This window comes from Columba livia, chromosome 1, assembly GCF_036013475.1.
Source record: "Columba livia isolate bColLiv1 breed racing homer chromosome 1, bColLiv1.pat.W.v2, whole genome shotgun sequence".
Classification (NCBI taxonomy): domain Eukaryota; kingdom Metazoa; phylum Chordata; class Aves; order Columbiformes; family Columbidae; genus Columba; species Columba livia.
Genome location: NC_088602.1, coordinates 97,669,457 through 97,683,635, shown reverse-complemented (window position 1 = coordinate 97,683,635; position 14,179 = coordinate 97,669,457). Strand labels below are relative to the sequence as shown.

The following is a 14,179-nucleotide window of genomic DNA, read 5'->3' as shown; positions in this document are numbered from 1 at the left end:
AATTAATGAGAAAAATTAATTACTAAGGTAATTCAGTAGCATAAGCTCTTATTACATACTGCTTATTTTCAAGTTTTTCTTTTAATATATAACAGCATTGTAAAACTTTAAAAAAATATTACAAGATTTAACCCTTAACAACACATACGCATCACCACTGGACACCTTCTTAATTACATCTCTGTAATTCTTCTCATGCTATCAGTTCTTCAGTGCTCACAAAAATAGTACTGATAAAACATCCAGAACATCCAGACATGCAAATCTTTCTATTGTATCTAAAGTTTCTCCATCTCAAGCATATTCAGGTCTATAACTGCTGCTAGGTTTATCAATATGAAATGTATTTATTTAAAGGAAAAAAAAAAATCTTCATGCAACTTAGTGCTCTGGTTCTTTATAGTTAAAATAAACCATAAAAAGTGGTAATATCCCACCTCTCCTTGCATAGTGCCTTCAAAGTATTTTTGCTCCTTTTAGTAATGAAATATATATTTTTCCATAACATTTTGATTAGGCTCTTACTGTGAATACATTAAGTGATAATTGGTCCAAAAATACCTATTGAGCCAGAAACATTAGAATACAGTAAATACTGGGAGCACCATAGGCAGCTGTATGAATCACTTCACATACCTGTGGTTTTCCAGGTTCCTGTGCTTAGTCATGAGTACACTCTTCATTTTCTCAAACACAGAATACAATTTCTGCCAATTTTTGTTCTTGGCTTCTACACTGCCACCTGTAGTCATACAAGAGAAATTAACCATATTTTATGCTGCAAATCCCATTACCACAATGTTTCACCTCACTTGTTTTTCTATACAACCATTCCAAAGTATTCCCCTTTCTAAAGATGTGTTAAGATACTCAAACTGAGTTACTTGTAATTTTCTCTTTAGTAAGTTTCAGGAAGGAAGAAAAACCCCAGTGCCAACTCAGTTTAACCCAGGAGAACACTTAAAACTCTCCAAGACAGGTACGGGTTTTATAAATTTCTATGTTATCCTAGTTGCCTGGTAGACACACCACAACCTTGACAGAGCAAGGTGACTTCTGAAGTGGGAATACTAACAACATCCACACTTAACAACTTGGTACATACAATAACTAATTTGGTTTATACTTCCATCTGAAAAATGAACATAGCTTTATTGAAACACAATTTCCATACTCAGCTTAGTTACCTTATATAGGTTGTAAAGAAATGCACATACACAAAAATGCTAGCATTTGGAAGACCATCTCGTAGAACTAAAAGTGATCTTGAACATCTCTATGCCATGAAAACCACTCAGTTTATTCCAGGCTTACTGCACATATGCCACAGATTCTGCCAAATTAACCATTTACAACAAATTATGACCTAAACACACAGCACCCAGAGCCCTCACATTAATCCTTTCCTGAAAATATGATAAAATAGAAAATTCAAGCAGCCTTTCTGGAAAAAGCAAAGCTTCTGGTCTTCAAAAAAGGGCTTTCACCAAATAACAAAGTTGTGGAGTGCAGGCTCTGGGGGACCACTGGCTTTTACGGGTGCTTACAACTCCGCGTTCTTCCAGTTAGCAATTGCTCATACCTTCCCTGGAAGCAGCTGCCCGAAAGCTCCTCACTATGTCTCTATCTGGAAAAACGCTCTTAAGTCATTAAGGGACATAAACTAACTCGCTTCACCACACTCTGATGCCTACAGCTGCCCATGTACCTGTACCCCTGCACCACCCTACGTCAACAGCAATCGCAGCCTCCACCAGAAATCTCAAACCGGAATAGAAACCGAAATTAAACGCGATTTTCCAAGAACAAGCTGCTCTTGAGAAAAACCAAACAAACAAACAAAAAAACCCACACACACTATAACAAATAATAATAAATAAAAGCCCAAGCGCGTGTGAGGCTGCCTGCACCCCCGAGCACACGTCCAGGTAAACCTCTCGCCCTGCCACGGCACCGCCGCCTCCGGCCACCCCCGGACGGGAAGGCACCCACAGCCTCAGCGACCCTCCCGGGGACCCCGCCACCCTCCCTGCCCGACTGCGGCCGCCCAGGTGTATGCTGGGCGCCGCCCCACTAGCGGCGTCCATGGGCACCCGCCACCGCGACACCCCACGGTCCTGCACGCCTGCACCCCCGACCTCACCGGCCCCCGCAGCGGCCATCCCTCAATCCCACGAAACCCCTCAAGCCCACCACCCCACAGCCTCACGAAGCCCCTCACCGCGACGCCCCTCACCCCAGCCACACACACGGAGCCGCGGGCGAGGTGCCTCCCGCCGGGATGGTGCCGGCTGCAGGGGGTCACCGCTAAACGCGAGGGTTCGGCGCCGCCGCCGCCGCTGCGGAGAGCGGACGCTGCCCACTCACCTGCGCTCTCCGGGCTCCTCACCCCGCCGGCCGGTGCCGCAGGATGAAGCGGTGCCGGCGAGTCTTCCTCAGCAGCGCTGCTCCCTGCCTCCTTCCCGCCGCCGCCGCGCAGCCAGGGGGAGCCGCGCGTCCTGGTGCCGCCGCACCGCCCGCCCGGGATTCCTGCGGGAGGGCGGCAGCTCGTCGCTCGGCACAACCTCCCGCTCTTTCTCCGGCTCTCTCCCTCCCCGGCACGTTTCTGGAGGAGCCGCCGCAAAGCGCTCCAGCAAACGCGCAGCGCGCGCCTCCCGGCCCCTTCTCTTTTTATCGCGGGGCCGGGGCTCCCGCCGCCGCCGCTGCTGTGCGGGGGGCAGCGCCGCTCGGCAGCCGCGCCGCTGCCTACCCACGGCCGGCCCGCCCCCGCCGCCGCGCTCCCACACGCTCGCTCGCTCGCACCGCCCGCCCGCCCCGGGCCAGCCCACCTGTCCGCGCCCCGCCGCCGCCGCCGCCGCGGCCCACGCAACCGCCCGCCCACGCACCGCCCACGCGTGCATCGGCAGCGCCCCGTCCCCCCTCACCGCAGCGGCCCCGGGCGGGAGGGAGCGGCGCGGCCTCCGGCAGCGAGGGGCTCTGCGGCTCCCGCCGAAATCGGCGGCGGGCGCGGGCTGGGCAAGTCCGGGGGCCGCGCTGAGCGGCGGGGGAACGGAGGCGGCAGGAGCCCGCCCCGCCTCGGGGCGACAGCGGCGGCTCCCCCGTGGTGGCCGGCGTGAGCTGCGGTGCGAAACCGGGGCCCTCTCCCACCTGTGATGAAACGGCCCGCGAGTGCCGGAGATGCCCACCTCCCCCCACAGCAGAGAGGCGTCTGCAAGGGACTTCAGGAGCTCCTGGTGGCTCCTTTCGCTGATATCAAAATAAACGCGTAGTCTTGGCCCGCTACAAATAATTTCCATGTTCAGGAATATGCTGGAAGGCCAGTTCTTGATGGCTCTCTCAGAACCGGTGGTGAAAGATGACCTAGCCAGAGGTGGTCAGCTCTGAAAAATTTGTTTTGCAATGCTTACAAATTTTGCAAAAGCAGCAGGCAAATGCATGAAAGTGAAGTGTTGGGAAAAATGTCCATATTTTAATAAAATTGCAGTGAACTTTGGGTTGCACATGCTGTCCTAGCTCCCGCACTAATGGAAGAACAGCCTATCCCTCGCTAATAGTTCTCTTGTTCTCTGGCCTTTGCCTGATGTGTTTGCATTTTGGAAACAAACTATGTATTTAGATTATCGGGTTTGTATCTTTTTCATTCACTGCGATATTGACATGAAAAGAATACGCTAGCATGATCCAGTAGTCCAGGGTTGGGGGGAGTTGAATGCATTGATGCAATCACACTGGCTGATGCCGTTTTCAAATCTGTATAAGAAAAATCCATTACATTCATTCTTTTCACAGCAACAGATTCCACTTTGGCGAAGAAAATCTTTGCCTTTCCCAAATGCTTTATTCTAATTCCATATTTTGGGACCCAGCTTTTTCAAGGTAAGCCATGCAGTCATGTTACAAACCATGATATCACGTTGCAGTCTAGTGATATTAAGAAGTAAGCTACAAAAATAAATTCACTTGCCTTTGTCTAGTCTTCTGCAGAATTAAGGCTATTTTCAGTTCCTCTTCTTGTGTCTCATAAGCGAGACACCAGACTATCTGAATATTTAATGAGTAATAAACCAGAAGTCTGTATGTAGTAAAAGTAGCAAGTGTAACACAAATTTTTAATAGCAACGTGGGCAGGTACTTATCTGGAACAAGTTTAAACAATTTAATTTCACAAAATTAATAAACATTAATTATATATAAGCACATCTGCAAGCTATTCTTAATGTAGAAAGATCAAAATCAAGCAAAACTTTCACCAAAAAAGTGCAAATAAACCTGTAGAAATGAGGATAAAAATTGATGCAGGCTTTTAGAAAAAGCGTTTTGACTTGACTCCAACCAAGAAAACGGTTCTGGTCTTTCACTCCAAAACCTAACAACCTAGTGGCACACTGGTGTAATAATTCAGAAGACAATGTGAACATTTGGGTGCCATAACTCTGCTTACGAAGGCAATAGTTAAACATCTAGCACAAGCTTTTACATCTAATAAGTAATAAATAATATTTTATCTCTAGATTGAGTATTTTATCTCTAGATTGAATATTTATCCTTTTTCTCTTTGAGCTTATAATACATGAGAATATTAAAAAAATATGATAGTTTTTCAGTTTTGCCTTCTCAACTGAATTTTGTGTCTCTTCAAACAGCACATCAGCAGTAGAGACCACACTGACATATCTCCAATCTAGAAGAATTCTGTTATTTTCCCCTAAATCCTCCATAAACATATTGTTTTGTCTGCAGGTGTTTTTCTTATAACTGTTACAAATGTATTAAATTCAAGCTGAAGGTTCTTGTCTTTTTCACTGAAGCATGTCCACTGCATAGGCTGTTCCCTTTAAAAAAAAAGTCATCACTCATTTCAGGTCTTACAGAAAGCTGCTTGTAAATCTAGCCCATCACAGAAGAAAAGTTCTCTTTACTCTGATTTTCAAACCAAGAAAACAAGCGTTCGATCACTTCACAATGAATATTAATCAAATGTTATCATATTTGCCTTAAGTTTGTGAGATGCAGAAAATTAGATTGATCATGCACAGACTTTCTTCCTATCCCCCCCTTCTCTTCTTTCCCACCCACCTCCCAAACAGCTCTGCCTTTTTTTCCTCAGCAATTGAAGTTTGGAATAATAACTTTCATTGTTACAGTGATTCAGAGACAAACTGAACGCCAAGTGAAATATTGTTCTCCTAAATCTGACAGGAAAACTTATAGGATGGAAACACCCAGAAGATAAAACCCACTTATTTTATAATATGCTCCAAAAAGCATTACTTGTCATTTTCCCATTACTCCCAGAATACATACAGCAACTGCTGGGTTACTCTAGTACTGAAAATTTCCAGGTTTCCAGATGATGAGCTGTGACTCAGTACTCCTACTGATGTACCTCAATGCACCATCCATTTACTTTATGTGATGGTAAATCATCTCTCACTTTCCTTCACCAGAACTTGTTAAGCACCCTCTTGTGTCCTTGGGTTTAATCTACCACACCATGTTCTACCTCATCCGAGACCAGACCAAGTAAAAGGTTTTCTGCTCTAGCATTTTTCTAGACCAGCTCTTTATTTCAGTTGCAACCCAAATGCTCTTACCACTCTAAGAAGACTGGCTGTGCAGGGCACCACCTTAAATGTTGTTTTCTCCACTGTCCAGCCTGGACTGTACTTCTGTTTTTCGGCTAAACAAGTCTGAATGATTGGCACAGAGCTTTCACTTTGTGTCAAGGTAGTTTCTAGAAACTACTTCTGGGAAAAGTATGGGTTTTTTCTCTTTATGCAAAATCCCCTCAAAGAGTCTGTCAGGTGACAAAGCAATTTTTGATCCATTTATAATGAAAATAATTACTTCAGTCTATGCTACGGAAACCAGAATTTGGCATAATAAAGCCAACAGCTGGTTGAGGAAGAATAGCAGTGTGGGCTCTTTGATGTTCACAGATGAAGATGCACAATCGAAGACAAAATCACGATAGCACACGATGGTTCTGAGCAGTAGTAAGGAGTTAAAACACTTTCATAAGCACATTTACCAAGAAAATATTTTCTTATAGAAAAGCCATTTTATTTATTGCCCATAGTAGCTGTGGAAATGTCATATAAAACATTTAACATGCAAGACTATTATGCTAATGAGAAATCTGTGTTAAACGGCCCTTGTGAACTATGCATTGCAAAATATATTGTTATCAGCTGGAAAGTTATCCCAATTTCAGGCACCCTTCTTGCTTCAATTTGCTATGTATAGTGAAAATAACACAGTGTAATGAGGGTACTTCAGTAACTCGAACTTTTGTGAAAGCTCTGCAACATTTCCAAATAGACAACAGAGGCATAAGAAAAATGGGGAGGGCTATGGCGGTTGAGCAAAAATTATGCTCTAGTTAGAACTGTTAATTTAGTATTAACATCTAAAGACATTATTTTGTCAGTAAGTACTGAAAGTCACCCCAGAGAACTGCAGAAGTGGAGAAGAGATTAAGTTCGTTGACATAGGATTCAGAAGAACGAAGGAAATGAGCCAGCAGTAGGAAGGTGGTAATGGGAGAAGTGTGGCCAGACAAGAAGGTGTTATAATCGCATATACAATGTCTGAGCAAATGACATCACAAAGCCTGTGGCTCCAGCCAGAGTTAGAAGCCCCAGGAGGCAGCAGCTGATCAGTTCCTCTAGAACAAATTCTCCCTCGAAGAATCTGCTTTGTCTTAAATCTCTGGCAATTAACAACAGTTGCCTATAACAACAACCAATATCCTCACATTACATCTTTCCTCCCAGGTTAAATTATCATCCTTCTATTAATAGGACCTTCTAAAGTCTTTTTCTCCTTCTTTGGAAGAGTATATCTGAGAGTTATGTTCAGTAATGAAATGTTAAAGAAACCTGGGCAATGTTTTGAGAAACTAGGCTTTAGTGACATTGGCTGTTTCAATTTGATTTTGTTACAATTTTTCCAAACTCATTGTTTTGGACATACAAACTCTACAATTATCAGTTCAAGAAAAAGAGAGATTTTTCCTTCATATCAGTTTCTTCATTACCGACTATTTCTGGTCTCTTCACAATTAATGTGATCATGCTAGCAACCATCCATCTTGGGCAAAGTAAGGCTAGAGTGTCAATTCCATGGAAACACAGTCATTTAATAAAACTCTTCTATTTCGTCTGCTGTCATTTAAAAGTGTTTCCTTTGCAGTCTGTGTAACAGATTAATGATCAGTGCAGCTTGTAAATTAAACACATGTAGTGGAATCAATATTATTTCTTAGAATGGTCTTCACCATAGGTCTCCTGAAGCCCTTACCATGCTCTTCCTTCAGTGGATTTCAGTAGATCTCAAGTCACCTTTTTTTTTTTTTTTCACTGAAAAATATGCAGGTTTTGCTGGAACCATCTGTAAGAGGAAGCGAAAAAGCAATACAGTTTACATGTATGTTCCAATACAGTTGTTTGGGGTTTTTTTAAAAATATATTTATCAGGTTGAAATAGAAGAGCTCAGTTGCAGCAAACCACAAAATCATTAGATTATTTTTTTTTAATCTGCTTTTAATCATAGCTAAGTAGGAATTTACAAATTAGATGAACATGACTACATAACTCCCTTGGAAATATATTCATTTTTGTCCACATCAACAGTTGATGTCATATTTGTCTCTGCATATACTAATCTATTTCCTAATGCAACCATTTCCCCGGACCACGTCTAGTTAGAGACACCATTGTTTATTGAAAGCAGTGGCAATAAAACTGGCAAGTATTTCTGAAAACTGCTGTGCAGATCAATATAACTTCTTAATTGCTTAAGCAAATGGCTGCCATGTTAAGGAGTTACTGCAATTCTCTGTAAACACCTCTTTCTGCCTGGTTATGCTTCTTTAGCAACTCCATAGCTAGGTGGAAGAGAAGTCACAGAGCCCCTCTTACTGCTCTCTGCAATCATTACAGCTCATAACACTGCAATTCATGGACTGATTGTCTTCCAACAGTTTGGATCTCTTTGTAAGCCTTTGGAATATTTTCTTAAAATTTATTTCTAAGGACTGTGCCTCTAACTTTCCATGCAATATATACATTTATAAAGCTATTATTTTATAACAGCAATAAGTGGGATATAACATAGTTAACTGCCTAGGGAAGAATTGTAGAACATCTTGGACAGACAGCACTAGAGAAATCCCAAATTTTGTGTAAGGAAGTGCCAAACTTAATCATGGGTAGGTTTGATATAAATAAAACTCCAGCTCTTTCTGTGATAATGCTCTGAGTTTGCAGGTTGTGAAATTGAGTTAACTCCAGTGCAGTGATATCACTTGTTGTATGACTACCAAATACTTATCACCATTCAATAGACATCTTCCAAGATATGGGTATCTGATGCTCTTAAATGATAAGAATAAATATCAAACACCAAGCCAAGACAATCTAATAGAACTCTAACAGCTGGGGTGGCATCTCAAATGATAAAATACAGCCTCCTCACTGGCAATTGTTTTGGTTTGTGGAAACAGTTTTGTCAAATACATGGTGTTTTGCCAAAAGACACTGATAGAGTTTTTTGATAGTTTCATACAAGACAATGTGCTACTGTTTGAGGCAACACAGCATATATCTGAATTGTCTTTTCCTCTATGCCAATTCAACCTCATTTGCTGGGGTTTAGATTTTAATTTAGCCCATTCAAGCAGGAAGCATCAGCCACAAAGTTCAAATTGTGACTTGGGTCACAACTTCCCCGGGGTCTGATGAATGCCTGTATCGGTGCTTTTGGTTTAGGATCCTCTTTAGAGTTCCTCTTTCCTATTTGCAGTCAGAACAGGGCAAAAAGAGAGGTGACATCTCCTATTTTGCTTCTGATCAGGTCAAACTGGGATTTAATTATTTCATTTTCTTGCTTGCTAGTGAGGGCTGCAATCATTATGAAAATCAACACTGTGATGGAAAACCATGTACTAATGCTACCAAAGCAGAAGCTGGGCTTCAGATATAAGAGTGGTCCTTCCTTAATCATGTATTTTTTTTTCTTCTGCATGCTGAGGGTTATACCTTAAATATGTTAATATGGGGGTATTCCTTATGTGAAGTGCGTAATGTCACCTCCAGGTCTAATACAGGGTTGAAATTATTTTACAACCTAAATTAATCATGGACTCATATGCTCAAATTACTTACACAGGGTTCAACATCCATCCTTTTCCAACACTTCCACATGCTGAGTTTTCATTTGTTACTAGCAATGACTGATTTTTAAACAAGCTACAGTAGGAGATGGAACATTTTATTGCCAATTTTAAGATGAATGAATGACTCCTGAAAACAGATTGTCCAAGTTACAAGGCGTAAACTAGTAACCACTTTATCAAATAAGAAAATCGATCCACAAAAACAAACTAACCCAAAATCCCAACAAACAAAGAAAAAAAACCACATACACAAACCCCCCCAAAAAACAGAAAGAGCAACAACTTGCAATTGCTCTTGGAAATTGCAAGTCCTAAAAGTAAAATCTTCAGGCTCTATTCTTCTCTGGAGATTAATTTTCATAAAGGTTAAATCAATACCATCAAGGGCAAAAAATGAAAGCTGGACAGAGTGCCATCACTATTTCTGTTCCTAAGAATTGCTATGAATTGTCTATTTACTGTTTCAACCAGCGTAGGAAAACATTGTGAACACCATAGGAATGTCTAGAAGCTTGTTCTGTTCCTTCGACACAATAGGGTGCCATTCCCCAATGGCCCTGAGATATTACTGCAATGAGCTTTATTAATAACAACTAATAATGCACAAAGATGACCTGTCAGGCCTCATAAACAGAAACATAGTATCATGTCAAAATAGAAGATCACAACTTTCGGTTTTGGTTTTAAACTCCCTGGGATAGCTTAGGATCTGATTCCATGAGTCTGTCACCGTGCAGGTCCTTTGACTAGAATATGATGGAAACTGAGCTTTTAGTCAACAACGTTTCCTGAGGATCCCAGAGAACAAAAAACTTTTCTGTGGTCAAACCTCTTGATTTTCCCAAAGTCACAGGATTGTTGAGGTTTTTGAGAAGGGACCTTTGGAGGTCGTGTTGTCCAACTCCCCTGCTCAAGCAGGACCACCTCCAGACAGCTTTTGAATATCTCCAAGGATGTAGACTCTGCAGCCTCTCTGGTCAACCTGTACCAGTGCTCAGTCAGTTTGGTGTTCTGGTGGAACCTCCTGTGTTTCAGTTTGTGCTCATTGCCTCTGGTCTCGTCACTGAGCACCACCAAAAAGACACTGGCTCTGTTCTCTTCCCTTCAGCTATTTATATACATTTATGAGATTCCCCTTGAGCATTCTCATCTCCAGGCCAAGCAGACCCAGTCTTTGCTCATAGGAAGGATGCTCCAGTCCCTTAAACATCCTTGTGGCCCTTTTGATGGAGTCTCTCCAGTATGTCCGTGTCTCTCTTGTGCTGAGGAGCCCAGAAATGGACCCAGCACTCCAGATGTGGCTTCACCAGTGCTGAGTAGAGGCAAAAGATCATTTCCCTCTACCTGCTGGTGACTGACAAATGGTGATTTTGCATCAACAATTTCTGTTCCAAGTGTTAAAATTAATTTGGAGAGGTCTTGGTATCTGCTGCTCCTGGGGAAATGTGGAAAAGTGAGATATCAGCAATGAACAGGGGTGAGAAGTGTCAAGGCAGGGGACATCAGAGGCATGACTTTGTGGAACCTCTGGAAGAAATGATGATCCACGTTGCTGCCAACAGCTCCACTGCAGCCCATCTGGGCTGCACTGACTGCAGAAGCTGTCAGTCTGCATCACTCCCTGTCCGAGACTGTACTAGAGTTCTCAAAAAATCCTTGCAGTGTGAATTTAGGGAATTAATATTTTGTTTCTAAAATGTTTTTGGTTTCTTTTCTAATTTTGCCATCCTTTAAAAAAAAAAATAAATTATCAGGAAAGACAAGGGAAACAGTGTTATTACCTGAATGTCTCCTTCCTATGGTATCTTTTTAGAAATTGCTTGAACAGAAGGGAAAATGTTTGTAATATATACCTAGTATATAAGGAGATAATAAAAAAGCACGGACAACTTCAGCACAGGGAATTTTTGGGCAAATGAATGACTAGCCAAGGTTAATGGCCCTCAGCCTCACATTGGCTCATCAACTCTCCCAGTCAGTCATTAATTCCCAGGAAATGCCTTGTGCCTTGATGGTTATTGCTTTAATACATTAAATTCAAGTTAAAGGATTAACTTAATGTTTAGCCACTATAAAGTAAAACACAAGGAAGTGTTCCCACTGGACATATTCACTGTCAAATATATTTTTATTTACCTTATTTTCTATAGGCATTTAAACAGAGGAATTGAATAATCATTTAGTAATTTGCTTTGTTTTTACTGCTTATAATAATACAAAAAAATCCTCCTCCTTGTCATTTATTTAATATTTCATTAAAGATACCTGAGTTCAAATATAACAATATGCAAAATATAGACATGATTGTATTTAATGAGAGGACAAAGAAATTAAAAGTTGGTCAGAACTTGTTTTAAGGGGTCTGGCAAATGTCACGCAAGCACTGTCATGCATTGTTTAAGACATTACACACTCAAAACTTTGGGATGTCAGATGATGCTAAGTCAGGCCAAAATATGAGACAAAAGCTGTTTTTAAAGGGATTCAGACAACTTAGTCTATATTTTGACTGATACACTCTTGATGACTTACTGTGTATAAGTCACCTAAACTATCTCTGCATCAATTTTGCCAGACTGTAAAATGAGAAAAATACTTGTAAGGTAAAGAGAGAGGGAAAAGAAAAGCATTACTGCCACTTAGGATATGATACTCCACACTGGCAAACTTGCCAATGCAACACTTGTAGTGTAATTCTGTGCTAAAATCAATTCCCTGTTCTCCAGGATCAAGAGCTGGGACAAGGTATGCACTGGGGTATTGTGAGTATTGGCCATGCTCTTCATCTGTAGTTGGCTTTGAGCTGGTGCCTAGGAGGTTACCTAGAACCCAAGTGGTTTGTGTGGAGCCACTGGTCATCTCTTCACCCAGCAATAGACCATCTGCATTGCTCACTTCACATAATAAATAGCTGGCTGCAATGGTCACGTGGCAAAATCTCCCAAATGGCCCAGTCCTGCACTGTTAAAATGCACATAAAATGTAGTCAGACTGTGTTTGTCCCATCTCCTCAGGAGGGGAACTAGGAAAAAAAGGCAGAGAGAAGGTAGAAGATGAAGAAAAGTGGTAGGCACCCTGAATGAGGATGGTTTGCCGCCACAATGAGTCACCTGCACTGGTTTGCCTGCAGGCTCGGGCACATTTTGGTGTGTTAGTCCACCATCTGTTTCTTGTATGGATGGTACCTTCATAGATGGGAAGAAACCTTGAACTCTGTGTGAGCCAACTGGTAGATTCAGATATGATGCATAAATGTGATGTACCTTATAAAATCTGCAGTTTTGCATCTGCTTTCCTGACTGAATCATCTCACCATACAGGATAAAACTGCTCTAAATTTTCTGTTCTTGAAACCAGTGTTTCTTGCCTTTTCCTGATGAAACCTTTGAGATGTTTTGGGTAATCCAACTGGACATTTACATTACTGGTGTCAGCTGTGCCTCTTTATAAATCTGTCAGCTCCACTTTGCATGTGCCACCTTCCCACTGGCTCTTCTGCAGGACCCAGATAAGCATCCTGCAGGAGATGCATGTTCCTGGCTGCGTGTCTGTCACAGACTTGCTCCACTCAGCAGATGTACCAGGTTCTGTATCGGAGCCAGCAGCTGATCCTCAGATGGAGCTCTGAAGTACAACCAAGTTCTGGTGTTGCAGATGTAAAACAAGACGTGGAAGGTTTGGGAACAGGTGGTACAGGAGGAGCAGGGAGGAGAAAGTTTCTAGTGAAAGTGGGGAGAGATTGACAACACGGGGACATGGGTCTCATCTGAAGAAATGTGGTGAATACAACTGGTCATCAAAGCTCTCAGCACCTGAATTTTTTTTTTAATTGTTAGCAGTGGGGAAAAATGGAATTGTACTGGAAACTAAACCACCATTTTAATAATATTTCAGACTCTGCCTTATGTGGTGATGGAAGCAACCTTCCATACATTAGCTGAACAGGAGCCCAGCATGTGCAATTATGCCCAACTCTTCAGACACCCTAAGGCAAGGGCTCTCTGTGTGATTGTAGGCTGATCCCATTCATCTCAGTAGGGTGTTCAGGTTGAAGGCTAATGATGATAATTGAAACGTCAACATTAGCTATTTAATTGCACAACAAACAAATATCATACATCTCTATAGCTTTTTTACGTTTATAAAAAGAAATTGTTTCATCTGCTGTGGTGGGTAGATGCCGTGTCAACCAGTTGCTGGAACTGCTGCAGATCTTCACCTCAAAACTATCTGAATCAAGGTATTGCTTATTTTGTATTTAAAAAAATCCTTAGTTTTCCTATAGATATCACAAATGTAAACATTTCATGGCTGCTAAAATTGCTTGCTACCCCTACAGTCAGCTACAAAAGTATTCAACTTTAATATTTTTTTAACAATGGGTTATTATTTATTAAAATAATATATAAGAAATGTTAATAATTTATCCTGTAATAATTTACTTTATAATAATTTCTACAGTATATTGTACTTCTGTACAAATAATGGTGTCAAACCAGAAATGGAAAAAGGGGGCACTCTCAGGTAGGATGCAGTGAATCTAAAAAAAGCTAATAATAATAAACAAACAGCACAGCTACTTTCTGAAGGCACTGGGTTGCATAGGAAGCAATAAAAAAAAGCCTTATGTGAGATCCTGTCTCCTAATTCTCTAGTTTCTCTTAACATCAGCCATGGCCAATATGTTGCAGGGTTTTTCAAACAATACTACTGTATCTAATTAAAGCATAGTCCTGTCTGATCTGAAATGGGGAGATTGTTTCTGAGGAGCCACAGGGGACCATGACCATCTGATCTGCCTGCTTTGGGAGAACAACATCTGGGGTAGAGAGGTCTCTGCCATTGAGACCATGGCAGGTCTCAATGGTGCCCTGAAGGGCCACTCACCAGGAGCACGTCCCTGCCATCACCTGGGATCCATTTCAGTTTGGGGAGGCCCATGCTCTTTAAGAGATGCCTGTTGCAAGCACAGCTCTGGTACAGTGGGATGCTGAATCTTA

General features: G+C 41.9%; 1 protein-coding gene and 1 long non-coding RNA gene across 2 annotated transcripts in view; both read right to left on the bottom strand.

Annotated features, from left to right (window-relative positions):
- The window catches only part of LOC110358182 (protein SPT2 homolog), an 84,498-nt gene extending 81,202 nt beyond the window's left edge, over positions 1-3,296 (bottom strand). The window contains exons 1-3 of the mRNA XM_065049407.1: positions 2,990-3,296; positions 2,368-2,919; positions 637-742 (exon numbers count right to left, since the gene is read on the bottom strand). Coding sequence (XP_064905479.1) covers positions 637-742; positions 2,368-2,919; positions 2,990-3,296 — 965 coding nt within the window. The remainder of the gene's footprint in view (positions 1-636; positions 743-2,367; positions 2,920-2,989) is intronic.
- A 522-nt stretch (positions 3,297-3,818) lies between these two features.
- LOC110358181 (uncharacterized) overlaps positions 3,819-14,179 on the bottom strand; it is a 29,062-nt gene continuing 18,701 nt past the window's right edge. The window contains exon 2 of the long non-coding RNA XR_010473827.1: positions 3,819-7,392. This is a non-coding gene — a long non-coding RNA (uncharacterized LOC110358181). The remainder of the gene's footprint in view (positions 7,393-14,179) is intronic.